Raw genomic sequence first — 24,819 nt, forward strand, 5'->3', positions numbered from 1 at the left:
TAGGGTTTTAGTGCTTGTAATATCTGATAAATTATACCGATTATGCTACAAAAAGGGCGAAAAAAGTGATTAACCAACCAACTCGTTTGCCGTAAGGACTAAAAACCTGAATGCATAGAAACCATAGATTGACTGTAAAAGGCGTAAACCAAGGACGAAAAACTGTAAAGATTTTTGATGGAAACATGAAGGGAAAGACTTTTCCTTCCTCCATGGTAGCAATTTGAAATTTAATCATCTCGCTAATGTGTGGCCTTGTGGCTGTGAAATTACTCATAAACCGAAATTTATTTTATCATGTAAATTCTTGTATAATTTTGTTTCTTATTATTAAAAAATGTGTTTGTGGGTGAGGACGTGTTATTTCGGGGACGTGTTATCAAGGATAAAAGGTCGGGAGGCTTCATACACCCCAGCCCTATCGCGTTCAATCGATGAGGAAAACCGCGTTCTTTTATTGCGCAAAAGCGGGTCGTCGATTGAGGGGGCGCTATTTCATTCTCCATGCACATGTGATTGTGAAATTTTATTAGTCGTCCCGCGCCGCCATCGTTCCCCATCATCAGTGGTTGACCATACGGTTGGTTCTTCGGTCGGTATTGAATCTGCTGTACTCAGTTTTAGTAATCTTTAAACAGTGGTCTGTGTTAATACGCTGAAGCGGATTTTTGTGACCGAATTAACCTTTTTTTTGGTATCGTAAGTTTCCGTTAACTTTGAATGCTACTTTGCCCAGTTTGCGGACACCAATGCATGACGTCCGAATACGAATTAAACCGAATTCACTGGCGGTTCTTATTGACCAGTTGACACAGTTACACAGGATGTTCTTTTTCTATTCGTTTTTTTTGCCGCTTGCAATTTCAAATTAACCTCTGCAGTGTTTAAAGATCTTCATCCCCAACCGTACCAACATTGAATTTTTTTCTCAGATCCGTGTGTTGATCCGTTTTTAGGCTTTGTCATGTTTGTATTAGTATTATTGTGAACATACGTCTATATACATGATATACGTGTAGTTCATAGTTATGTCACTGTTATTACTGTCATAACTCACTGCCATGTTTGGGAAAAAGTCCCATGTATGCTTGATACCGCTTGACACCCGAAGCACAAAGCCCCAGGGATTGGTCTGACATGTCTGAACTAAGTTGTTCATGTTTTATACATGAAAACTTTAATATTTTTCCCTCTAAAGTTGACTTGTTAGGTCATGTTTTGCTTTCAAATGACTAACTCATGTAACTGTAGTGTGGTGAAAAATTAGTGCCGTTCCAGCTCTACTAAGTGGAGCATTAGTATTTCTCTTTTTCGATTTTGGACGGGATCGGTCATACTGACGCTCCACAACATTACATAAAGTAAAGTGACAAAAATTCCAAAGACTCACCAAAAATACCTGTTTCACCTCGCATTCGTTAGTAAGACCGATCCCATCCAAAATTGAAAAAGAGGAATACTAATGCTCCGCTCAGTAGAGCTAGTGCCGTCCATCCAAATGTCCGTCCAAATGTGGAATATGTGGAATTCTATTTCATGACCATGATGCAGTTGTTCTGTGCATTCTTGATTCTTGTAGCATTACACATGACTCCACTGATTTTTCCCTGCAGTGACCATATATCACCCAACAGGAAGTTATATGATGTCTTAATGTATCAGGGAAAACATTGAAGCATTAACTTTGTCTGTCTTGTGCACAGACATTACAGGGTGTCGACGATGTCTAGATAAGAACTCTTCCTGGCCTGTGAAAAACTGCATCTTTCAGTGGAAAATTACACTTTTTGATACACTAAACAGCATTTTTGTGTGACCTTGCCTCTGTTTCTACTTACTAACAGGTGTTCTCTCTGCTCTTTCTGTTTGAATTCCATCCAGGACTGAGTTGTTAGACACACCCCCATTATGGGTGACAAACAAATCCGTATTGCCGTTGTCAGCAATGACAAATGTAAACCTAAAAGATGTCGTCAGGAATGCAAGAAATCCTGTCCCGTTGTCAGGATGGGTAAGTGGTCTGTTCTCTCTAGTCTCAGATCAAACAGATCATGCGAAGTTGAAACCTGGGTGTTCATTTGAATCAACCTGCGTTAATTTATGATTGCCTGGACTTGCGATGTGCTTTTCAAGATTTCAAATTTTGTAAATGTGATCAATTCAGGTGGGAATAGGGCCATTTCGCTCTTCATCCTCGATAATGCATTTCTCGTGTGATTATTTTATGCACGGAGAGGTGTTGATGCAATCTAGTCCGAGTTACTTGGACTAAACCCATTCCAGACGTGTGGTCAAAACGCTCACGTGGAGGAATAGGCCTATTCTCATTTTTGCAAACTACAATTTTTTAATGAAAAATACGACTTTTGAATTTTCAAAATACAATTTTGTGATTCAAGAGGTTGGCAGGTCGGTGTCCACCAAAAGTGTGTCATTTCAATTTTGGCCTTAGCAAATTCTGACATAAGTTGCCCTTGTGTCCATTTCAGGAGTTTTCAGTGTCATTGTCATCAGAGGGAATTATTTTCTTCCCAACTGGTCAAGGAATCTGATTCTTTCCATAAACCATGACTTACAGAAATGAGATTTTTGTGTGAATTTGCCTATTTGAATACAGGTAAGCTGTGTATAGAGGTTACACCTGTGGATAAGATTGCCTTCATCTCGGAACCACTCTGCATTGGCTGTGGTATCTGTGTCAAGGTCAGTTGACACTGAAGTCTGCAAATATCTGTTACTTTTCAATGTAAAGAATTCATTGCATGGTTGCTGGCTCGCCATTGAAATAGAAGCAAATAGGGAGTAAGGAGACAATGAATGGTTGGGAGTTGAACCTATATTTCCATTGGAAGACGGTAAAATGTGTGACTTTATGAATCTCAATTTGCCTGTAATTGCAGTAATATTTTCTCTCACTTATTTTCCTGACAGAAATGTCCATTTGAGGCTATCACCATCATCAATCTACCAAGTAACTTGGAAAAGGACACCACACATCGATACAGTGCAAACTCCTTTAAGCTGCACAGGTCAGGAAAGACACAAGTTAATCAAAATAAAAGAGGAAGACATTGAAAGGATATGCGGGGGATAAACGTTATGTCACTCCCAAATACCAGATACAATGTAGCACTCAGAGAAATAAACACCATTTATTGACCGTTTGGCACTTATCATGACTTAGTGGCTACTTCATGCCCATGTTCACTGTGTGAAATCAAAACTGCAGCTTAATCAAATCTGCGACCAATTAAATTTTGAAATCTTCTCTTTGTTTATGACAGGTTACCAATTCCCAGACCTGGAGAAGTATTAGGTTTGGTAGGTACCAACGGTATTGGCAAATCAACAGCACTCAAAATTCTGGCTGGGAAACTCAAGCCCAACCTGGGAAAGTTTGATGTAAGTTTGAAGCATGAGAACATCTCTTTTTCACTCTTTGTCCATTTGTCCACCGTTTTGTCCTGTATTTTTGCATTTGTGTGACAAATAGTATTACCTGTGGGATCTTATCTTTAGACGGGACACAGATGCACTCTGTTTTCCAGTAGTACTCATATGATTACTTTATACTGGCTACTCAAGTCTTTTTTCTTATTTAACAGAGTCCCCCTGACTGGCAATCCATCCTGATTTGCTTCCGTGGCTCAGAGCTTCAGAATTACTTCACCAAGATTTTAGAGGACAATCTGAAAGCTATCATCAAGCCGCAGTATGTGGATCAGATCCCAAGAGCAGTCAAGGTAAAGGGCTTTGATGGCTAAAGAGTCATTCATTTAGGATTGGTCTGCCTATCTTCTGTTGTGCTATTGTAGCCGTTTATTACCAGCCACTTCCTAGCCATTCGGTGACAACGAGCTAGCTGTTTGGAAGTTGTTCAGTACCCACTTAGCAGGCAACTGACGACTCAGTAGCCACTCAGGAGTGATTTGACCAATAATTACAAAGTAACTGGCTGTTTGGAATTGCTCATTCTAGTTTATGTTGTGCAGGAGTAATTGAAAAGCCATCTGGGTAATTCCCTCCAGAGTTGCAATGTTCACTTTCCAAGAGACTTTAGTATAAGAGTTTCCTCTTGAACCCCTTCAAAGTTGCCTTTTCTTTTGTTTGGCCATTGTTTTTGAATATTTCTAGTATCATTGTATTGCATCCCATCAACTTGACGCTCAACAGGTAATACCTTTATGCAAATGATCCTGATAATTCTATGTCTTTTTCTTTAATAGGGAACGGTGCAGTCACTTCTTGACAAGAAAGATGAGACCAATAAACAGGACGAAATCTGTGATCAGTTAGGTAAGAGCACATGTACAGCAAGAAAGTATCAAACCTGTCAACTACACAGGTTGTCCACCGTCATCATGCACATAGAGATATTAGATGAAACTTCCTTGGTTGTGAATGGAAGAGCACAGTTTAAGAAAATGCAGAGTCCACTACTGGTAAAGACCACATTGCTTTCACTGTATAAACAATCTTCACCATCAAAAGTATGTTGTAGTCTCAAACCAAACCCTAGCTGCAAAATTTTGAAAAGGTAATTCATTTGCGGGAAAATAGATTGGCAGGAGACAGCATGCATCAGTAGATTTCATTTTCTCTTGTTAATACTGCGATTTGCTTGCTTTGTGACAGACTTGACAAAAGTTCGTGATCGTAATGTGGAGGACTTGTCTGGCGGGGAGCTACAGCGATTTGCATGTGCTGTTGTATGCATACAGCAAGCTGATATGTGAGTTCCAAACCTAATCACTCAAAGAGGCATACAATATGATATGATCCACTTCCTGCTGGGGATTCTGGATCCGGACGCGTATGCTTTATATGCGTGGCCCGGGTTTCCGAACTCGGACGAAGGGAACAGGGCCTTGTAACAAAAGACCGTACTGGGAACAAAAGACCAGGCTGCTTGGAATTACCGACATTTTTTCACTCTCAAAAGTGGAGATAATCCAGCCTTGTTTTGAAACAGTATACCACGGTTTGGGGCATTTAGAGTGAGTGGATTACCACCAGGGACAAAAGCACTCCACCACCGCAGCAATGAGCCACACAGCACCGCTGCATGCTAATCTGGCCCCTATTGAAAAGAGGTCAGCAGTGCACTGAGCCAGGTTCATGAACAAAGGAAAGTTAGATAACACTGCACAATCTGGGCTTTTTTTAGATTTTGTCTGTCAGGCTAGAGTGGAGACCAGACAATTCTTGGGTGGGTATAAGTGTGCAGTAAATGAAGACAGGAATTTTTAAAGAATTTTGAAAACAGAAAAAAATGATAAATATCCCGCCCCAGCATCATCAACACTGATAACTGTCCCAACAGGAAGTGGTTATGCTTTTCTACATTTCCACATATTTCTATGAAGATTGAAGGCTGACTGTGTTGTTTGTTTGAATATATTTGTAGGATATTTTAAAATTAAGATGCAAGAAATGTGTTTTTCTCTTCCTTTTGGTCACAGTTACATGTTTGATGAACCTTCAAGTTACCTTGATGTCAAGCAACGGATCAAAGCCGCCGCAACTATACGATCACTGCTACAACTAGACAAGTCAGTACCATTCTCTCACAGGCAGAGATTGTTATGCATTTGGACTTATATCACAGCCTTCTCCAACAAAACCCATCAATACCAATCAATGCTGTTGAATCTCTTGATTCAAGGCTCTGTATTCACATCAGAGATCACCAGTATATGATAGTAGTTGTTGACTGATTCATGTAAGCATTGTATTTCAACTGACCTTCATTGTTTGTAGGTACATCATAGTTGTTGAGCATGACTTGAGTGTTCTGGACTACTTGTCTGATTTCATCTGTTGCCTGTATGGAATGCCTGGTGTCTATGGGGTGGTGACTATGCCCTTTGGTGTCAGGGAAGGTAAGGACAAGAAAGTTGAAATCTATTGAGATATTGTTCCATTGTCATCGCAAATTTATACATTTTGAAGATGAGTTCTGTGAAAATTTGTCTCCCAGGTATTAACATTTTCCTGGATGGTTATGTACCGACGGAAAACCTTCGCTTCAGAGAAACATCCCTGGTCTTCAAAGTGTCAGAAACAGCTGATGAAGAAGAGGTGAAAAGGATGCGTCGCTATAAATACCCCAAGATGACCAAGACATTAGGTAAAAATAGTTAATCTGGCAAAGCCCATTCCAGCCATAAATCAAACCTGACCCAACCTGCCCAAGCCAACTCAACACAACCCAGCCCAGTCTACCCAACCTCAGCCAACACAACCTGACCCAGCCCAGTCCACCCAACCTCAGCCAACACAACCTGACCCAGCCCAGTCCACCCAACCTCAGTCAACACAACCCGACCCAACCCAGTCTACCCAACCTCAGCCAACACAACCTGACCCAGCCCAGTCCACCCAACCTCAGTCACACAACCCGACCCACCCCAGTCCAACCAACTTCACCAAACACAACCCCACCCAACCCAGTCCACCCAACCTCAGCCAACACAACCTGACCCAGCCCAATCCACCCAACCTCAGCCAACACAACACAGCCCAGTCCACCCAACCTCAGCCAACACAACCCAGTCCAGTCCACCCAACCTCAGCCAACACAACCCAGCCCAGTCCACCCAACCTCAGCCAACACAACCTGACCCAGCCCAGTCCACCCAACCTCAGTCAACACAACCCGACCCAGCCCAGTCCACCCAACCTCAGCCAACCCAACCCAACCCAGGGCTTGAAATTGGGCTAATCATCACGGGAGCAAGTACTTGCTCCCTAGACAGCTGAATTTGTCACTTATTGGAGCAAGTCGCTCCTGTACAATACTTAAGACATATGTTCAAGAAAAAAAGCAAAGACCCTGGTCCTTGCTGTTGCTTTTGTTGTTAGCGACGTGACATCAACAGTCTGGCACCAGGCCTTTATAATGTGCATATGCACACAGATGTAAAAGGGAACTAACTGCAGCAATCAAGCATTTGCGAAATGAGTGGATTAGGCTGATACTTTGGTTTTGCTGGTTCCAGCTATTTTGGAGCAGCGTTCAAAACCACATGTTCAAGCTATGGCTGGACCCAGTGAAACTGAAGTCTAAGCCGAATCCACTCGTTTGGCTTGAATTTACGCACGAGTCTAGCAGGTTGTTGTCGTGTATTCCAGCCGTATCGATTCAGACACAGCCACTGTGCAGACCATTCAGTAAGATTATGACACTGGCCACAGGTATGCGTGTGTACGTTCATGTGTGTGCATGCGTCGCATGCGAGACTGCGGCGTGCACTCGGTGACATCGTAAAAAACATTGTTCTGTAATATGGTTCCTTGACAAGGCTGATCCGAAGTGAAGTCAAAAAGTTCAGGTATTTTTATGACAAAAGTAGAAACAAATGGTAAAAATGTTCAGCCCTGCAACCCATTCCACCCAAACCCCAACCCTCCTTGCCCACCACGCCCCCATCCATCCCATCCTTCCATGTCCATATAAACCACATCTTTTTTGACACTCTTTCATCAGCATACAGAGAGAATGACTCCTTTCTTCCTTTAATTTCTTTCTGCCTCCAGGGGAATTCCATCTAAAAATAGATGCAGGGGAGTTCACTGACTCTGAAATCTTGGTCATGCTTGGAGAGAATGGTACCGGCAAGACAACATTCATTCGTATGTTGGCTGGCAAGCTGAAACCAGACGATGACTCTGGTAGGTGTAGTCACTAGGACCAATTGTGATAGAGTGACCAAGCATAATGTAATTATTAAGATATTTTGTTCCATGTTAAAAGTTATCTTGAAGAAAGATATTTCACAGGGAAGACCAGTAAATTGGTAACTGGTAAATCAAGTTTCAGATTTGTTTAAGTGGAAATTCGAAGTAGTAAAACCTTTTTCATTTTGATGGCAAGTTGATAAGAATTGGTTCCAGCTTTCATCACATAATTCCCAAATATTACTACATCCTGACATGTGAATCTCTTGACCAATAATTGTACAGATACTGTACCGGAGTTAAACATCAGTTACAAACCTCAGAAGATCAGTCCCAAGTCAAGGGGGACAGTACAACAGCTTCTCCATGAGAAAATCCGAGATTCTTACATCCATCCTCAGTTTGTGGCTGACGTCATCAAACCGTTGCAGATTGAGAGCGTCTTTGACCAAGAGGTAATGTGACACATTTGGCCTCTAGTATTCATGATTTTTGATTGTCATCTGTTGAACATTTTAAACTTTCATATTTGTATAATTAATTTTTAGAATTACTAGAGGAGTTAAGTGAAATCCCTGATATGATTCCATTGATAGTGCATCTAAAAATCGTGTTTGTAATAATTTGAACAGGTTCAGAACCTCTCTGGTGGTGAGTTGCAGCGTGTTGCGCTGACTCTTTGTCTTGGAAGACCAGCTGATGTCTACCTCATTGATGAACCCTCTGCTTACTTAGACTCTGAACAGCGTCTGGTAGCTGCCAAGGTTATCAAAAGGTCAGTATAAAGGGTCAAAGGACCTGACATTTTCAAATGTCATGCACAAATTAATTGTGAGCTACATTATTCTTTGAAGTGGCAGTCAGTAGAAAAATGAGGGCAAATGAATATCAAGCATCTTGAAAGGTTAAAGAAGACTTCCTCTTCTTCTGAAGAAGGAAAATGAATGTTTCCCAACTCAGTTAAGTATCCTTGCAGAAACACAAACACTTGTGTTTGTCAGAGTTTCCCTTTATGTGTGACAAAGGGTTTTAGAGAGATGTTGACATTGTATATCTTGATTACCTAGGTTCATCTTGCATGCCAAGAAGACTGGCTTTGTTGTTGAGCACGATTTCATCATGGCCACATACCTCGCTGATCGTGTGATTGTCTTTGAGGGAACACCGTCCATCAAGACCAAAGCCAACTCGTAAGTATCTGTGATCATACAGTTTGATGATCATGGTTTCCAGTACAATCAATAAATTCATGTCACGGTACTGTGGATTGGAAAGCCAGAACATATCACCTGGTAGTTATATTCACTCAGGAATTGCTGAGGAAATTAAAGTTGCCATTAAACAATGGTTTTCAAAGATCTGTCATCAGATATCTGTTTCCTAATCTAGTTAGTAGTAAAACTGACATACAAAACTTCAGTTACAAGCCAAGAGCAAAACCTCCATATTAAGGTTTTATGCCAACTTCTGATGGAATGGATGGAAAAGTTATTAATGGCATGTTGTCATAACTCTGTGGAAATTGCCGGCAAAATACGCTGTCAATTGTTACTCCATTCTGTATGATTGTACGAATTGTCAGTTGATTATGAGCAGAGCTGGGGGAGAGATAGCATTGACCTCTTCGTTGTTATTTGCAGGCCCCAGTCTTTGCTTAACGGCATGAACTGTTTCCTGGCATCGCTAGAGATCACCTTCCGAAGAGATCCCAACAACTTCAGGCCTCGCATCAACAAGATGAACTCTGTCAAGGATGTGGATCAGAAGAGGACAGGGCAGTACTTCTTCTTGGAGGACTAGAGGTCAAAGGACAGGGTGTCAGAAATATTGGGCAGTTTCAGCCTTGGAAGTGTTGCCACATTGGAGTTTCTGAAATTTGTGGATTTTCTTAGTCTTGAGTGAAGTGGCACTCCAAATTAAAAAAAAATACATTGCAAAGGTCACTGGTCAAAAGTTCTGAGATTTAAAGAAAAACGCTTGAGTGATAGTAAACTGAGTAATTGATTAAGAAAAGATGGAATAGTTTTAAAGTATCCGAGGAATCCTCTTGGTACTTGTCACAAAGTGCTGAAGATGCCATCCATTTTTCAATCAAAAAAAAAATGACTGTTAAAAGATTATTAAGGACATAATCCATGCTGGGTAGATAGGGGATGACCACAGCTTTAATATCCTGCATGGCTGTGGAAATTTAGGGGGGGTACACCACCTAACACTTAGGAGTACTGTTCTTGATAAAGGTGCACATCATATTTACCTACGAGATGCATGTGGTGCGTTTGAAGTTTTTGTACAGTTCTCCGTTGTGAATAGTGCAGAATAAACTTATTTTTATCCAACAACCAATATGTGTTTGGAGGAATCATGAAACGGCTTATCCATACTGGTCAAAAAGGGTGTATGTAGAAAAAAATTGGAGATGTCATTCTCATGGGGCCATTGCACTCACACACATATCTTGACTTGAGCATGCACACACAGTCTGGCAAGTTGTGACACCTTATTGGTCAGAGAGGGATGGAACACGCACTTGCCACCTGCATGCTAACAGGATGGCCCCGTGGTAAGCGCTTACCACGTGCACGTGAACAGGATGGCCCCGCGGTAATGGCTTCTAATTGTTCTCGCCAGATTTGTCTATACCATCTTTCTCTTCCCCAATGTCGAAGAACAATTTGGAATTGAGGTTTACAAATAGAAGGGGTATTCTTAATTGCTTGGAGGTCAACTGCTTTGCAGTCAAGGAGATCGCAAACTACCTGTAAAGCATTGAATATAAAGAAAAATGTATTTATTAGTTGTGCCAGTCTTTTAAGAGCAAAGTTCCAAACTAGATTTGGAATTAATTGTGACTTTATTCATAGTTCTTTATTTTACCGTAGTACATTATACCATCATGCAAGTGGTTGATAAATGATTTGTCCTAAGTTGTCATAGGGAGCAGAAAGCACATGGACGTTCTTTGACAATCTCACGATGGAGAATTCCTTGTTCTCGATGTATGATGATCCTGTTGCAAGTTTTATATAAATGTATCTTTAAAAAAACTGTTCCATCTGCTGCATTTCTCCGTGTACAGTGGGTATGTCAACAAATCTTTGTTAAGGCTTTTGGCTTTCATCCAGACGAAAACATATGACTAACAAAACTGCTATAAAGATTATAAAGTCTAAGCCATATTTTCCAGATTTCTATTCCGTTTTATTCGAAAAGGGCAAAATAACTTTGAAAAATGGTCATCATACTAAAGAAAGTGCCAGTGTTTGTAAATAACAGCTCCAAGAACTTCTGAATAAAATCAGTTAGTAATCATGAGATACCATCAGGTTTCTTATTTGTATATTCACTTTCCTCTGACCGGGGGTGGAGAGGACATTGATGGTGATATTGACAGGAAAGATGGATAGAAGATTAAATATTGAAAATACAACTCTGTTGAAACCCAAGGTTTACTGCAACTGACATTCCCTTGGGCTGTTGGTGGATAGAAACTACACGATGAAAGTGATTATATTGTGTCTGCATGTATTTCATTTTCTTCCCTCCAAAAGAATGATACGAAGCCCCAAAATGTAGCTTCATTCCTCCTGAAGACTATGACCCCCCCCCCCTTGCATTTACTGAATACAGAACTCCCAAATGTGAGATGGAAGCGTCGGTCATTTATGTGCAACCAACTTAGAACTTATTTAGACAAAGAAACAGCACTAAATACAACTTCACCTGATACTAGTTTTGAAACAGAAAAAAATGCAAGGCAAGAAAAAAAAGTATGATTTTTTTATCAAGTTTGTGTGGCAAGAATGTGAAGGTCAGCATTTTGGGCTATTTTTTGCATGATACCAATCAATCTGTTCTGTGTATCCTCCGTCAACTGGAAGTCATTGCTTGGTGTTGGTCATCCTCGGATTAGGTGGTGGTACCTTTGAACTTGAAGGCTTTCACCTCCTGCCAATGGAACAGCCCGATTACCTGTGCAAAATAACGGCACCACATGGATTTTCGGTCGCCTGCTTTATTCTATCCGCTTCGTAAATGTGACGTCACTTCAGTTTAAACCACGCCCACTGCACATGCACAGCACATAGGGTTACATGCATTGATCGCCGTTTACACGGAACCATTGAACTGGAAATTAATGATTTTCCAATGGGAAGCTGCAAATCGTGGCGCGTTCGCCTTTGTGACGAAGTCACTTACGAACCGGATTCAAATTACCAAGTGGAATCAAAGTCACTTCTATCCAATTACAATATAGCTGATGTAATTACGTCATGCATACGGTTTATTGGAGAAGAAAGTAGTGCCGGTTGTATCCAAACTGTTATTTTCAACTTAAAAGTAAAATATATTAGTTCCTTTTCTTATATCAAAAGATAAATAAATTAGTCCATATATAATCTTTTATAAATACCTATTGATAAATTAAAATAGTGAAAATGTTCCCCGCGGAGAAATACAATGGGATAACTCGGCGCTTGAGTCTGTAGGTACAGAGCAGCCCTATAGGATCTTTGGGTAGACTCACAAGACCACCGTGCACTGTTTGTGTCATTACGCAGTAGAAGTTCGGTGTGAGAGGATCTGTGGAAGGAGAACTCCCCATTCATCACGCCGACAAGCGAAATTTCGGCATTTCTGCGAAGTTCACTCCGTTGTCTACACAACAGCCCAGCGAGCATGGCAAGATATCCGTCTTGTCACCGAATATGAGGAAACTGTTTTGGGACACTGAAACAAAACTGATGTTCTTCCATTAGTTTGTGGACAGTTAGAAAGCATGGTCTGATTAAGGAGCCGTGTCTTTGCCGAGCCACGAACGCCGTCAAGATTTCAGTTCGGCATTTTCAAGAGACAAACTTATGTCAAACTCAAGCGAAAACGCAAACCAGACGATAGGCCTCCGACCAGCTGGCCTTCGTGACTGAAATTGAAGTTGAACTTTGCTGCTGTGTTGTGGTCTGAAAGACGATTTTGGACATGCTGGTGGAGACCATTTAACAGTTTAAGCTTCACCTTCAAGGACAAGAACTTTGTGAGGTCGTCATTGGTAAGTCTATAAACAACAGAGGTGAGCAAAATTTCAGACATGATTTTGTGTGACTGGTACCCATTTCACTAGCTGATTTTCCTAACTTAAAGCAAAATTAAAATGAAAAATAACACTTTACCCCCAAATGCCCGCAAACCCCATATTCCCCGTTGCCTTCAGTAAAACACGAATCAAAATTCATCGCATAATGTACAGACGAATACACAATTTTTGTGGTATCGCCGAAACAGCCGTAAATGTGCCGTTAAAATCAATCCTTTGATTTTGTTTCTTTATTTTGTACGAACAATTAGAGTCCAACTGTAGTCTGCAGGTCAACTTATTGCCACAAAAACTTTTCAACTTTTCCCGCCGTTTAGTAAGTGGATTTTCGTCTGCTTGTTTCACTAATGAGTCCTTTCAGCAGGCGACTGGCCTGAATTTTCAAGAACCAATTAAATTTGGTCTTGCAGGTGAATTTACATTTGAATAAAGCTGAAGGAGAGGCGAGTGAACTCACTCGCGTGTCAGTGGGCGTGGTTAGTGTAATAGATGAGCGAAGTCAGAGGACCAATTAAATTCGGCAGTTCCCCAATTTACATATGAATTGTATGCGCGTTGGTGACCATCTGAGGCAGCGTAACAAACCAATCAGATAGTACGCAATTTGCATGAAACAGATGGCACGCGCTTTCGGCGTGTGGCCCAAAAGCCATTCATGTGCCAGTCGAACGTATGGGTGGCTACGTGAATTAGTAGTGCAGCTGTACATGTACATGTACAGTAGGCGTGTCATTTCAAGGGAATGACACAAGATAGGATTGTAACACATGTAACACAAAGGAATGTAGTGTAACCAATACAAACTTCTGCTAACATTAATTGATGAAGTCAGTCATGTGACTTTGTGTTGTTCATAACATCAATTTCTGTAAAGTATAAAGCCTGCTAATGCATCAATTTGATAATTCTATGGCAAAAATCGGCTCCGCTTTTCTTTTTTTTCAGTCACACACAATGAAGTTTTCCTCTGGTCAATTTGTTTGATAACCTGTTGGTCCAGTCTGTACAGATTGGACAAGGTTCTCAGTTTTCCACGCATTCATTAGTTTTGAAGGAGGACATTGGTTACATGGACCATGGACTCACTAATCTTTATTCAGGGTAAATATTTGAATGACAAAACCATTTAGAATGTTAATCAGTACAGCAGTGCTTGTGAATTAAATTTCACGCTGGTGCTCATAATCCATGTAACTTATAATTAATTTTGGGTCAGGGAATCTCTTCTGCCTGGCATTGTTACGTCCATCTTCACATTAATTCTGTAAAGTGTATGGTTTTATCCTTCTTTTGATCAGGCAAAGACAGTACCAGTCTCCATTTTATAAGTCCTTTCCTTTGGAGCCTTTGGTCTTGTATGGATGTATACCAATGAAACCTGAAAGGTCCTTCTCATAAAGTGCTTAACTTTTATTCTATAAGAATAAAAGTTAATTGTCAACAAACAAATAGCTTTATTATATGCAATACATCTGAGGTTGTTACTGCAAGCATGATACACCAACAGTGATGTCAGTACTGTGGTAACCATTCTTATACTGATATTTACTGTTGGTCATCTGATTATTTCATCATATACAGAATAAATATTTAGACATAAATTTTAGTTAAATGACAGTCTGATTTTCGGACCACCAGCTTAGGAATTCATTGCCAATTTTCAAGTGGTACAGTTTTTTATGGCATTTGTTAAGATCTTCAATAATATTGCATCCAAAAACAATAACCGTTGATCCAGTGTGTCCAGAACTTGAATGAGCACCTGTACACGCTTTGTAATTTGGGCAATAAACTCTTTTAACTCTAAGCACTGGTAGCGGAAGGGATGAAAGTTGCCACCCACTTTTTCAACTGGGGACATTCCCCTCCTCTATTTTCTGATGACTTGAGAGCGTATGGATCAGCCTATTAATGGCTGATGCATGATGGTCTCCCAACTGACCTTTCCTTCTCATGCCGTTGCTGAAATAGCTCCGGTTTTATTTCTCTGTTCTTTGATATTTACAATTCACAGCAAAGTGCATCACCCAGTGCAGGAGTTACTGCAGAGATAAACGTCAGATGATGTGATTCCGGGTCTCTTATCAAGACTAAGATGGTAAATTGGATGTGTATCCTTGTAACCATAGGTTAAAGTTTCTTGTTGGTCTTTACTTTCCTTTGTGTCTTGCAGGTTAGGCTTACTGCACATTTCCTTGCAAAGACGTATTCTTCTTATAAACACCGATAATCATCTGTTTGTCTGTCTTTGCTTGTAGATGGTGCTTGCTCAAGGAAGAGAAAAAAGTGATGCCTGAACACCAGTCGCGGACCCATTCCCTTAAAATGAAGCAAGACATTTTACACTCAATTATGATTGTATAGGTCATTTGGAATGTACATATATTACCTAAGATTCTCTTCAGGGCTGCTTATTGACATAAATACTTTCAGTTCTTATGCCTAAAAATCTGAACAATAGGCAGCATTAAGTTCATTATGATGAAACATATAGATTTATATATTAAAGGAATTGTTTTGAGCATTGGAGCAGTCACAATATTTGATGAAAGATGAAACATAAAAACATCAAGGAGTGTTGTGTCATATTTCTAGGGGAAGGAAATTTCTTTCCTGCCTGGGCCTTGCTAACCTCATCTTTGCAGTGGTTCTGTGAAGAGGTTGCATCCTTGTTTCAGGACCAGGCAAAGGTATTGTCAGTCTTTCTCTACTTATTCCTGTGCAGCATTCCTTTCAACAAATGAGTTTTTTAATCGAGTCCGTAATGTCTTGTAATGTACAGGACATCCCAGGTTGCAGTGTCAAGCATGATGCACATCAAGTACCATGTGCTACCTTGTGCTGCTGCAACTGATAAACTTCACCTTGTACTAGTTGAGCCGTAAGTCATGTGACTTGTGTTTCTCACATGCAGCGTGCATTTCTCCAATGTGGTTTTTTTGAGTTTTTCTGTAAGTCCAGTCAGTAGTGATTGGCAAATGTAACAGACTTTTGAAACTGTTTTTCAAAAGTCCCTTTGAAGCAGTTGTTCCAGTGCTGGGTTTGGTTAAGTGACTGTAAGACCAATCAGTGGAGATTGGCACTAGGTGAAGGAATTTGATATGAATTTTCATCTATTTATTGTAAGCCCAATCTGCAGAGATTGGCATAAGTGAAAAACCCCATCTTTTTAAGAGTAAGAGTTTATAAGCACTCAGGCTGATCAAAAGTCAGTTCTGAAATTATCTCATGTAACTATTTGATGAGGAGTTCACTTCCATTCCTCAGCCTTCTGTACAGCTTTCGCAGCATCGTGTGAGGAAAATACTCTAACTCTTAAGCTGCAGTTTGCATACCATGCTTAGAGATGGATCCGTCAAGTGCTTCAATGATGCCTGTAACACTGAGGGACAGAGGACTGCACACAAGGAAAGGGTGACCATGCAGTTGCAGCTAATATACTTGTAGAAGAGGTGGCTAGCCACTGTAGGTTAACTAGGCTTAGACTATATTTCAATGTGTTTTGTTTTTGATTCTTTTTCGTACTAGTGGTTTCCAAGTTGAATGCATCTTAGAAGATTAGGCTTAAAATGAGAGGTAAAATCCCTGTCAGGTCAAGTCAGGAGACTTGCTACTGGTAACCTGTAGTCCAGTACAACCTGTTTCAGGGTTGGGTCGTCGGCGACTAAACTGACGCCCCCACCAGATTCCTTTGGGAGGCTGGTGAGGAGGGTGGCCGGACACCCTGGTGGAACTAAAAAAAAAGATCCATCTTAAAAGGTTTCGACTCAGGAGAGTCAACGACGGCCATCCAGCAACTCCAAGCTTTATTATAAGTGCAATCAAATTACCTTCTCCTTATTTATTCTTGAAGGATTCTGCTGAAGCCCGGGTGCTTGGAGCAGAGATGCCATGGGAAAAGTCCCACAGATGACTGTCGACCCCTCTTGCTGAGCATCCCATATTTGTTTCTTGAGGTTAGTCTGTCGTTGAAGAGAAATGACAAGTGTCCAAAAATAAGGATTGTTTTCAGCTTGTCTAATGGCGGCAAATACACATATATAAAGAGCAAGTGATGGCAATCGTGCCTAAGTCACATCCAGAGTCAAACACTGAAATTCCAATACAGACAAATTTGAGAAACTGTAACATTTTCTTAGGAGCAAAGTAACTACGATGTTTCTCACAGGGTAAATGTGAGTCTTTTCCAGTTGTTGAATATTATTTCAATTCTTTCATTTTTAATGTTCAGCGTGGAAGCAACTTTTGCCAGCGGGAGTTCCTTTCCCATGCAGCGTTGATCTGTTCACCTTGACAATGAAGGTAAAAGACAAAATGATAAGATCCTGAGATGAATTGGAAAATAATGAAGCCCAGCTAGCCTGGGTCGAGAAGTTTTTTCTTTTTCTTGGTACAGGACCTGAAGCTGGACTTCTTGAAGATGAAGAGACCGCTGATGAGATGTTGAGAGAGGACAGTGTCCCTGACATTCCCAGGAAGCATTGTGTAAGGTCAAATAACAGCTTTCACAGTAAGTAAACACAATTTTATTCAATATAAAAAGATATTAAAGATGTTGAGGACACAAAGGGTGCAAAACTAGGAAAGGGGTGCATGGGCGAAGGCAGAGCAGCCGCTGCAGTCAGCGAACGGAGCAATGCAAAGCAGCTTGCAGTGTGCTTGAATGTGAATCAGTGTGAGGTTCTGTGTGTTTCAGAGAGGAAATGATGAGAGACATAAAACTAAGAAGTTTTTTTGCACGAAGTCAATTAAAACCACAAATAAATTAAATCTTGGAAACAAATGTTAACCAGTTAACCGAGAAGTATTCTAAAAATGAAATTCTAAAAATGACAATCTCAATACATAGTCCGCGGCACATTCATCCATCGTGAATTGATTAAATAGTTGAAGGAAGTAAGTGGTGGTTTGATGAAGAATTGTATTTAGTCAAGAAATATGATAGCTGGTTTGGTAGCACTAGGTTGGTCAGTAGAGACAAGTAAATAAAGTATTCAGTCAAGTTAAGGATATTAACTAAGTTGGTCATTTGGTTGAGTCTTCGGTAATAAGTGAGTAGTCTATGTGAACTAGTAGAAGTAACAACATAAACTAGTTCAAGTGAGAATAACTATGTAAGTAACTACAAAAAGTCATTAGAGTATAGCAAGGTAGGTAAAATAACGTAACTATAAGTAAGCATGGAGGTATATACACTAAGCAAACCGGTCGGTTGTCAGTTGGTCATGTGGTTGGTCAGCCACTAATCATAAGTTCGGGTATGCCACAGTGAAATAAAGTAAGTGACAGCAATAGTTGAATTGTATTTGGTAAATAAGGATGTCTTGGGTTGATCGCTCGGTCAGTATGTAAAAGTATGGGTATGTAACCAAGTCAAATAAAGTGAAAGTAATCATGTAGGTAGTGGTAATTTGTAACAGTAAAAAAGGTAAAGCAGTAGGGACTGTAAGTTGGTGTGTATGTAATTAAGTAAATAAGTTGGTTCAGGTCATTGGTTGGTCTGTTGGTTGACCAGTCATTGGGATATTCAGAAAAGAAGTAAACTAGTTAAGATATAGCCCAGGGTGTTATTTGTTTATTTGACTCTTCAGTTGATAATTTGAAAATAATAAATCTGCCAACTTTTTCTTCATCAGAAATAAAAATTGCGTTTTTGAGTAATTTGCAATTAGAAATATAAGGAATAGGAAACCACTCAAATATTAAAAATCAAGTCAGTAAAATGAAATGAATCTAACAGTTGACCTAATAAAAAGAAATAATGTTTAACATTAAAGAGAATTTTGAGTGTGGATTAGTGTGAATACAAACTGGTAAGCAAGTGATGAAAATGTTGAAACTCTGGAAGTGAGGCAGTCAACTTGGAAAGTGAAAAAACATGGTACTTAATATGAGCAAGCAGAGCAGCTTAGTGAGCGCATGACAAAGAGATACCAGGGATTGCTTCGGGAAAGAAGAAAGAGGGTATTGTTATGAAAAAGATTGTTTTGTCTGGTGTGCACACACTGTCCAATATTTGTATTTAAGAGACAGCAGTACCTTGAGGCTGCATTGAGGTGATGAGAACAAAGACATTGAAGTAAATTGATGTATTAATCAAGCCCAGCCAGTATGGGTGGAGAAGTTTTATTCTTGCAGAGTTAGGGACAGGTTCTGCAGTGGGACTTCACTAGACCGGATTCCACTGTTGATAATGAAGGGAGAGACTCCTCAGCAGGCTTTCAGGATCCGGAAGCAGGGAGGAGGAATAACAGATGACCGATGACCCTGCTTGCTGAGCGACCCATTTCTTTTTCTTAAGGTAACTTTATATAGAGAAAGCTGGGACAAAGATTTGGCAATGATGAGAAATACCTTGATGGAAATAGGAAGACCATCAGCTTAGGAATACATTGCCAATTTTTAAGTGGTACAATATTTTACGACACTTGTTCAGGCCTTCAATAATAGTGCATCCAAAAACAATAACCCTTGATCCAGTGTGTACAGAGCTTGGAGGAGCACCTGTATACTCCTTGTAATTTTGGCAATAAACTCTTGTAAATCATAGCACTGTCAGCAGAAGGGGGGACAAGCATTTCCCCACTTTTTCAACTTGGGGCATTCCCCTCCCATTCTCTGATGGGTTATGACTTAATGGATCAGCCTATCAATGGCTGACGCATGATGGCCTGACAACTGGCCCCTCATTCCAACATCATTGCCGCAGTTAGAGTATCAGGTTTTACTTCTGTGTTTTTCGATATTGCAATTCACAGCAAAGTGCATCCATCAGTCCAGGAGGTACTGCAGAGATGAACATCAGATGAGATGCCAGGTCTCTTATCAACATCAAGACGGTAAATTTGATGTGTATCATTGTGACCATAGGTTAAAGTTTCTTGTTGGCCTTGACTTTCCTTTGTGTCTTGCAGGTTAGGCTTACTGCACATTTACTAATCTCTTTGAAAAGAAGTATTCTTCTTATAAACACCGATAATCATCTGTTTGTTTGTCTGTCTTTGCTTGTAGATGGTGCTTGCTCAAGGAAGTGACAGAAGAGATGCCTGAACACCAGCTGGGGACCCATCCCCTTAAAATGAAGCAAGAAATTTTACACTTAATTATGGTTGTATTGATCATTTGGAATATGCATGTATGACCTAATATTCTCTTCATGGCTGTTTATTGTGATAAATCCTTTCAGGTCTTATGCCTGAAAATCAAAACAGGAGGCAGCATTAAGTTCATTATGATGAAACATATAGATTTATATTTTAAAGGAATTGTTTTGAGCATTGGAGCAATCACAATATTTGATGAAGGATGACAAATAAAGAGATCAAGGAGTGTTTGTGTCATATTTCTAGGGGAAGGAAATTTCTTTCCTGCCTGGGCCTTGCTAACCTCATCTTTGCAGTGGTTCTGTGAAGAGGTTGCATCCTTGTTTCATGACCAGGCAAAGGTATTGTCAGTCTTTCTCTACTTATTCCTGTGCAGCATTCCTTTCAACAAATGAGTTTTTAATCGAGTCCGTAATGTCTTGTAATGTACAGGACATCCCAGGTTGCAGAGTCAAGCATGATGCACATCAAGTACCATGTGCTACCTTGTGCTGCTGCAACTGATAAACCTTCACCTTGTACTAGTTGAGCCGTAAGTCATGTGACTTGAGTTTCTCACATGCAGCATGCATTTCTCCAATGTGGTTTTCTTGTATTTTTCTGTAAGTCCAGTCAGTAGTGATTGGCAAATGTAACAGACTTTTGAAACTGTTTTTCAAAAGTCCCTTTGAAGCAGTTGTTCCAGTGCTGGGTTTGGTTAAGTGACTGTAAGACCAATCAGTGGAGATTGGCACTAGGTGAAGGAATTTGATATGAATTTTCATCTATTTATTGTAAGCCCAATCTGCAGAGATTGGCATAAGTGAAAAACCCCATCTTTTTAAGAGTAAGAGTTTATAAGCACTCAGGCTGATCAAAAGTCAGTTCTGAAATTATCTCATGTAACTATTTGATGAGGAGTTCACTTCCATTCCTCAGCCTTCTGTACAGCATTTGCAGCATCGTGTGAGGAAAATACTCTAATTCTTAAGCTGCTGTTTGCATACCATGCCTTTAGATGGATCCGTCAAGTGCTTCAATGATGCCTGTAACACTGAGGGGCAGAGGACTGCACACAAGGAAAGGGTGACCATGCAGTTGCAGCTAATATACTTGTAGAAGAGGTGGCTAGCCACTGTAGGTTAACTAGGCTTAGACTATACTTCAATGTGTTTTGTTTTTCAATTTTTGTTTAGCACAACTGGTTTCCAAGTTGAATCCATCCTGGTAGGTTAGGCTTAGACTAAGAAGTATTAAAAAATCCCTGTCAGGTCAAGTCAGGTGACTTGCTACTGGTAACCTGTAGTCCGGTACAACCTGTTTCAGGGTCGGGTCGTCGGCGACTAAACTGGCGCCCCCACCAGATTCCCTCGGGAGGCTGGTGAGGAGGGTGGCTGGACACCCTGGTGGAACTAAAGAAAAGATCCATCTCTAAGGGCGTCGGCTCAGGAGAGTCAACGACGGCCATCCAGCGACTCCAAGCTTTAATATGGGCTCAGTAAACTGACCTTTTTCCTTGTTTCTTTGTTTAAGGATGCTGCTGAAGCCCAGGTACCGGAAACAGGGATGCCACAGAGGAAGTCCGACAGACGGCTGCCGACCCCTCATGCTGAGCATCCCACGCGTACGTTTCTTGAGGTTAGTCTGTTATTGAAGAGCACCGACAAATGTCTGAAAATAAGGATTGCTTCTGCTTGTCTAGTGGACGCAAATGATGAAAAGCAAATGATGACAACCGTGGCCAAGTCCAAAACGGAATTAAACTTTGGAATTCCAATACAGACAGTTTGAGAAACTGTTAAAACGTCTTCAGAGAAAAGTAACGCTGAATTTTCTCCTCATTTTATTTCACATTCATTTCTTTCAATGCACAGCTTGGAAGCAACTTTTGGCAGTTGGTGTTCATCTCGGATGCAGAGTTGACCAGTTCACTAGACAATGAAGGTAAAGGACAAGATTGTAAAATCTTGAGTTGACCGAAAATAATGAGGCCCAAGCTTGCCTGCATTGAGAAGTGTTTTAGTTTTTCTCAGTACAGGATCTGAAGCTAGACTTCTTGAAGATGAAGAGACAGCTGAGGAGCCGATGTGAGAGGACAGCATCCCTGACATTGTCAGGAGCCAGGAGCTGGGAGGAAGGACAAATGACAGTGTTGACAGCATGTAATCACCATTTTATTCAGTGTTGACAATTTCTAGGATTCGAGGGGTAGAAACGTACCGAAAGATCAGGTGGGTAAAGGCAGAGCAGCAGTTGCAGTAGGTGAATATAGCGTTGCGAAGCAGTTGGCAGCGTGCTTGAATGTGAGTCAGTGTGTGTTTCTGTGTGCTTCAGAGAGGTTATTTATACCAAGTAAAGTAAAACCACTAATAAATCAGATCTCGGAAACAAGCTTTAACCAATTCACCAAGAAGTATCTTAAAAATTAGATCATAAAAATTAAACAATGATGTCAGTGCACAGGCCACGACACACGCGTCTGTAGTTAATTGATTAAATAGTTCAAGTAATTAGGCAATGGTTAAAAGGTGCTTAAGCAAGTTGCTGATGGTAACCGAGTTGGTCATGTGGTTGGTCAGTTGCTTGTACGGGAGTAGACGTAAGCTAGTATAAGAAATTACATATACTGGTGTCGTTGAGAATAAGGATGGAAGTAAATGCACAGTCATCAATGTGTCAGTCGGTTGGTGGACAAGTACGAGTAAGCGTGTGGCTAAGTAGGTAAAATAACGTAAATGTATATGTAAGTGAACCGGTCAGCTGTCAGGAGTTCAGGTTGGTGGTCAGTCAGTAATCGTAAGTTCGGATGTACCGCAGTGATGTAAAGTAAGTGAAATAATAGTTAAAATGTACCAGGTAAATAAGGTTGTGGTGTGTTGATCGGTCAGTCAGTAAGTAAAAGTAATCCGTGTACATGTATGTAACTAAAATGAAGTGACAGTAATCAAGTAAGTAGTGGTAAGCTGTAACAGTATAAAAGTGTAAGCAGTAGTTTTTAAGTATGTGTATGTAATTAAGTAAATAAGTTGGTTCAGGTCATTGGTTGGTCTGTTGGTTGACCAGTCATTTGTCGGTCGGGGAAAAAAAAGGAAAGTGGCTAAGATTCAGCGCTGGGTGTTATTAATTCACTTGACTGTTCGGTTGATTATTCCAAAATAATAAATCTGTTATCTTTTTCTTTATCAGAATAAAAATTGCTCTTGTGAATAAGCTGCAAAGCAAAAATAAATAATAGGAATATGAAAACACTTGAATGTTAAAAGTTGAGTCGGTAAAATCAAATGAAGCTAAAAATTAAACTCACCGATATAAAAAGCAGTAATGTTTCAAACAGAAAATTTGGACTGTGGGATAGTGCGAGTACAAATTGGAAAGCAAGTGATGAGAATGTTGAAGCCTGCAAGCGTTGCAGTCAACTTGCAAAGCTAAAAATGTGGCACTCCGAGCAAGCGAAGCAGCTTAGTGAGCGCATGACAGACAGACGCCAGGGATAGGTTCTGAAAAGAGAGAGGGGTAGGCCTGTTAAAAAGATCATTTTGTAGGATGCACACATACTGTCAAATATTTCTACTAAAGAGACAGCAGTACTTTGAGGATGGAGTGAGGTGATGAGAAGAAAGACTTTGAAGTGAATTGGCATATTAAATGAAGCCCATCCAGTCTGGGTGGAGAAGTTTCACTTTTGCAGAGTTTGGGACAAGTTCTGTGGTGGGACTTGACGAGGCTGGAATCCACACGGTTGACGATGAAGGGGAAGGCATCCTTGCCAGCCTTACAGGATCCGGAAGCGGGGAGGAGGAACGACAGATGACCGATGACCCTGCTTGCTGAGCGAGCCGTTTCTACTTTTCGAGGTGAGTCGATATGGAGAAAGCTAGGACAAAGATTCGGCATTGATGAGGAATACCTTCAAGGAAATAGGAAGGAAGACCTACAGATTAGTTGTGCACGTCCCACTTTCAAGTGGCAAAGTCTTTTGTGGTATTTTCTTGGCCTTTCAATAACACTGCCTCGAAAAACAATCCGCCTTGATTCAATGTGCACAGAGTTTGAACGTGCATCTGTATAATCTTGGTAATTTGGCAAAAGATGAGTTTACCCACAGAGCACTGGCAATGGAATGGGGCAGAGGCGGGACAGTGTCCCCTCTGCATTTTGGACTGGGGCATCCCCTCCCCCCACTTTTATCAGTTCCTGTGATGGGTTAGGACTTAAGGGATCAGCCTATTAATGGCCGATGCCCGATGGTCTCACAACTGGCCCCTCATTCCGATGCCATTTCTCCAGATTGAATATTGGATTTCACTTCTGTGTTCTTTCATATTTGCAATTCACAGCAAAGTGCATCGCCCAGCCCAGGAGTTACTGCACGGATGAACCCCAGATGCCAGGTCTCTAATCAAGACTATGGTTGGTAGATTGGCTATGTGTCATTGTAACCTTAGGTTAACAGGTTTCTTGTTGGCCTTGACTTTCCTTTGTGTCTTGCAGGTTAGGCTTACTGCGCATTTACTAATCTCCTTGAAAAGAAGTATTCTTCTTATAAACACCGATAATCATCTGTTTATTTGTCTGTCTTTGCTTGTAGATGGTGCTTGCTCAAGGAAGTAACAGAAGTGATTCCTGAACACCAGCTGGGGACCCATCCCCTTAAAATGAAGCAAGAAATTTTACACTTAATTATGGTTGTATAGATCATTTGGAATATGCATGTATGACCTAAGATTCTCTTCAGGGCTGTTTATTGTGATAAATCCTTTCAGTTCTTATGCCTGAAAATCAGAACAATATGCGGCATAAAGTTCATCATGATGAAACGAATAGATTTATATTTTAAAGGAATTGTTTTGAGCATTGGAGCAATCACAATATTTGATGAAGGATGAAACATAAAAACATCAAGGAGTGTTGTGTCATATTTCTAGGGGAAGGAAATTTCTTTCCTGCCTGGGCCTTGCTAAC

General features: G+C 40.6%; 1 protein-coding gene and 3 long non-coding RNA genes across 5 annotated transcripts; all 4 read left to right on the forward strand.

The window, feature by feature from the left end:
• The first annotated feature begins 474 nt into the window (after positions 1-474).
• LOC147800188 (ATP-binding cassette sub-family E member 1-like) lies at positions 475-10,997 on the forward strand. 2 transcript variants are annotated; one of them, XM_087133525.1, is made up of 16 exons: positions 475-592; positions 1,882-2,011; positions 2,618-2,703; positions 2,932-3,029; positions 3,285-3,402; positions 3,606-3,743; positions 4,227-4,296; positions 4,636-4,732; positions 5,463-5,552; positions 5,761-5,882; positions 5,981-6,130; positions 7,540-7,674; positions 7,966-8,135; positions 8,313-8,455; positions 8,748-8,870; positions 9,321-10,997. In XM_087133525.1, exons 2-16 carry the CDS (start codon positions 1,909-1,911, stop codon positions 9,478-9,480), a joined length of 1,803 nt encoding a protein of 600 aa, XP_086989651.1. In that variant the 5' UTR covers positions 475-592; positions 1,882-1,908; the 3' UTR covers positions 9,481-10,997. The 2 variants fall into 2 exon arrangements, with proteins under 2 accessions (XP_086989651.1, XP_086989652.1); XM_087133526.1 differs by having other exon boundaries at positions 565-699.
• A 1,624-nt stretch (positions 10,998-12,621) lies between these two features.
• On the forward strand, positions 12,622-24,811 carry LOC147800189 (uncharacterized). The gene is made up of 7 exons (XR_015424580.1): positions 12,622-12,730; positions 14,790-14,873; positions 15,034-16,731; positions 17,007-17,285; positions 23,546-23,711; positions 24,195-24,267; positions 24,446-24,811. It is a non-coding gene; the product is annotated as an uncharacterized LOC147800189 (long non-coding RNA).
• On the forward strand, positions 18,655-20,087 carry LOC147800190 (uncharacterized). The gene is made up of 3 exons (XR_015424581.1): positions 18,655-19,076; positions 19,534-19,614; positions 19,787-20,087. It is a non-coding gene; the product is annotated as an uncharacterized LOC147800190 (long non-coding RNA).
• On the forward strand, positions 20,439-23,291 carry LOC147800191 (uncharacterized). The gene is made up of 3 exons (XR_015424604.1): positions 20,439-21,495; positions 21,732-21,801; positions 21,896-23,291. It is a non-coding gene; the product is annotated as an uncharacterized LOC147800191 (long non-coding RNA).
• Positions 24,812-24,819: the final 8 nt, after the last annotated feature.

Source organism: Acanthaster planci, linkage group LG02, assembly GCF_054643075.1.
Source record: "Acanthaster planci isolate LZ-2023a linkage group LG02, COTS_SCS, whole genome shotgun sequence".
NCBI lineage: Eukaryota > Metazoa > Echinodermata > Asteroidea > Valvatida > Acanthasteridae > Acanthaster > Acanthaster planci.

Excerpts from the sequence above, each read along its gene's own strand:
- LOC147800188 (XM_087133525.1), top strand. The coding sequence starts at position 1,909 with ATGGGTGACAAACAAATCCGTATTGCCGTTGTCAGCAATGACAAATGT. Across the intron at positions 6,131-7,539 it reads CAAGATGACCAAGACATTAG|GGGAATTCCATCTAAAAATA; the intron begins GTAAAAATAGTT and ends TTCTGCCTCCAG. Across the intron at positions 8,136-8,312 it reads AGAGCGTCTTTGACCAAGAG|GTTCAGAACCTCTCTGGTGG; the intron begins GTAATGTGACAC and ends TAATTTGAACAG.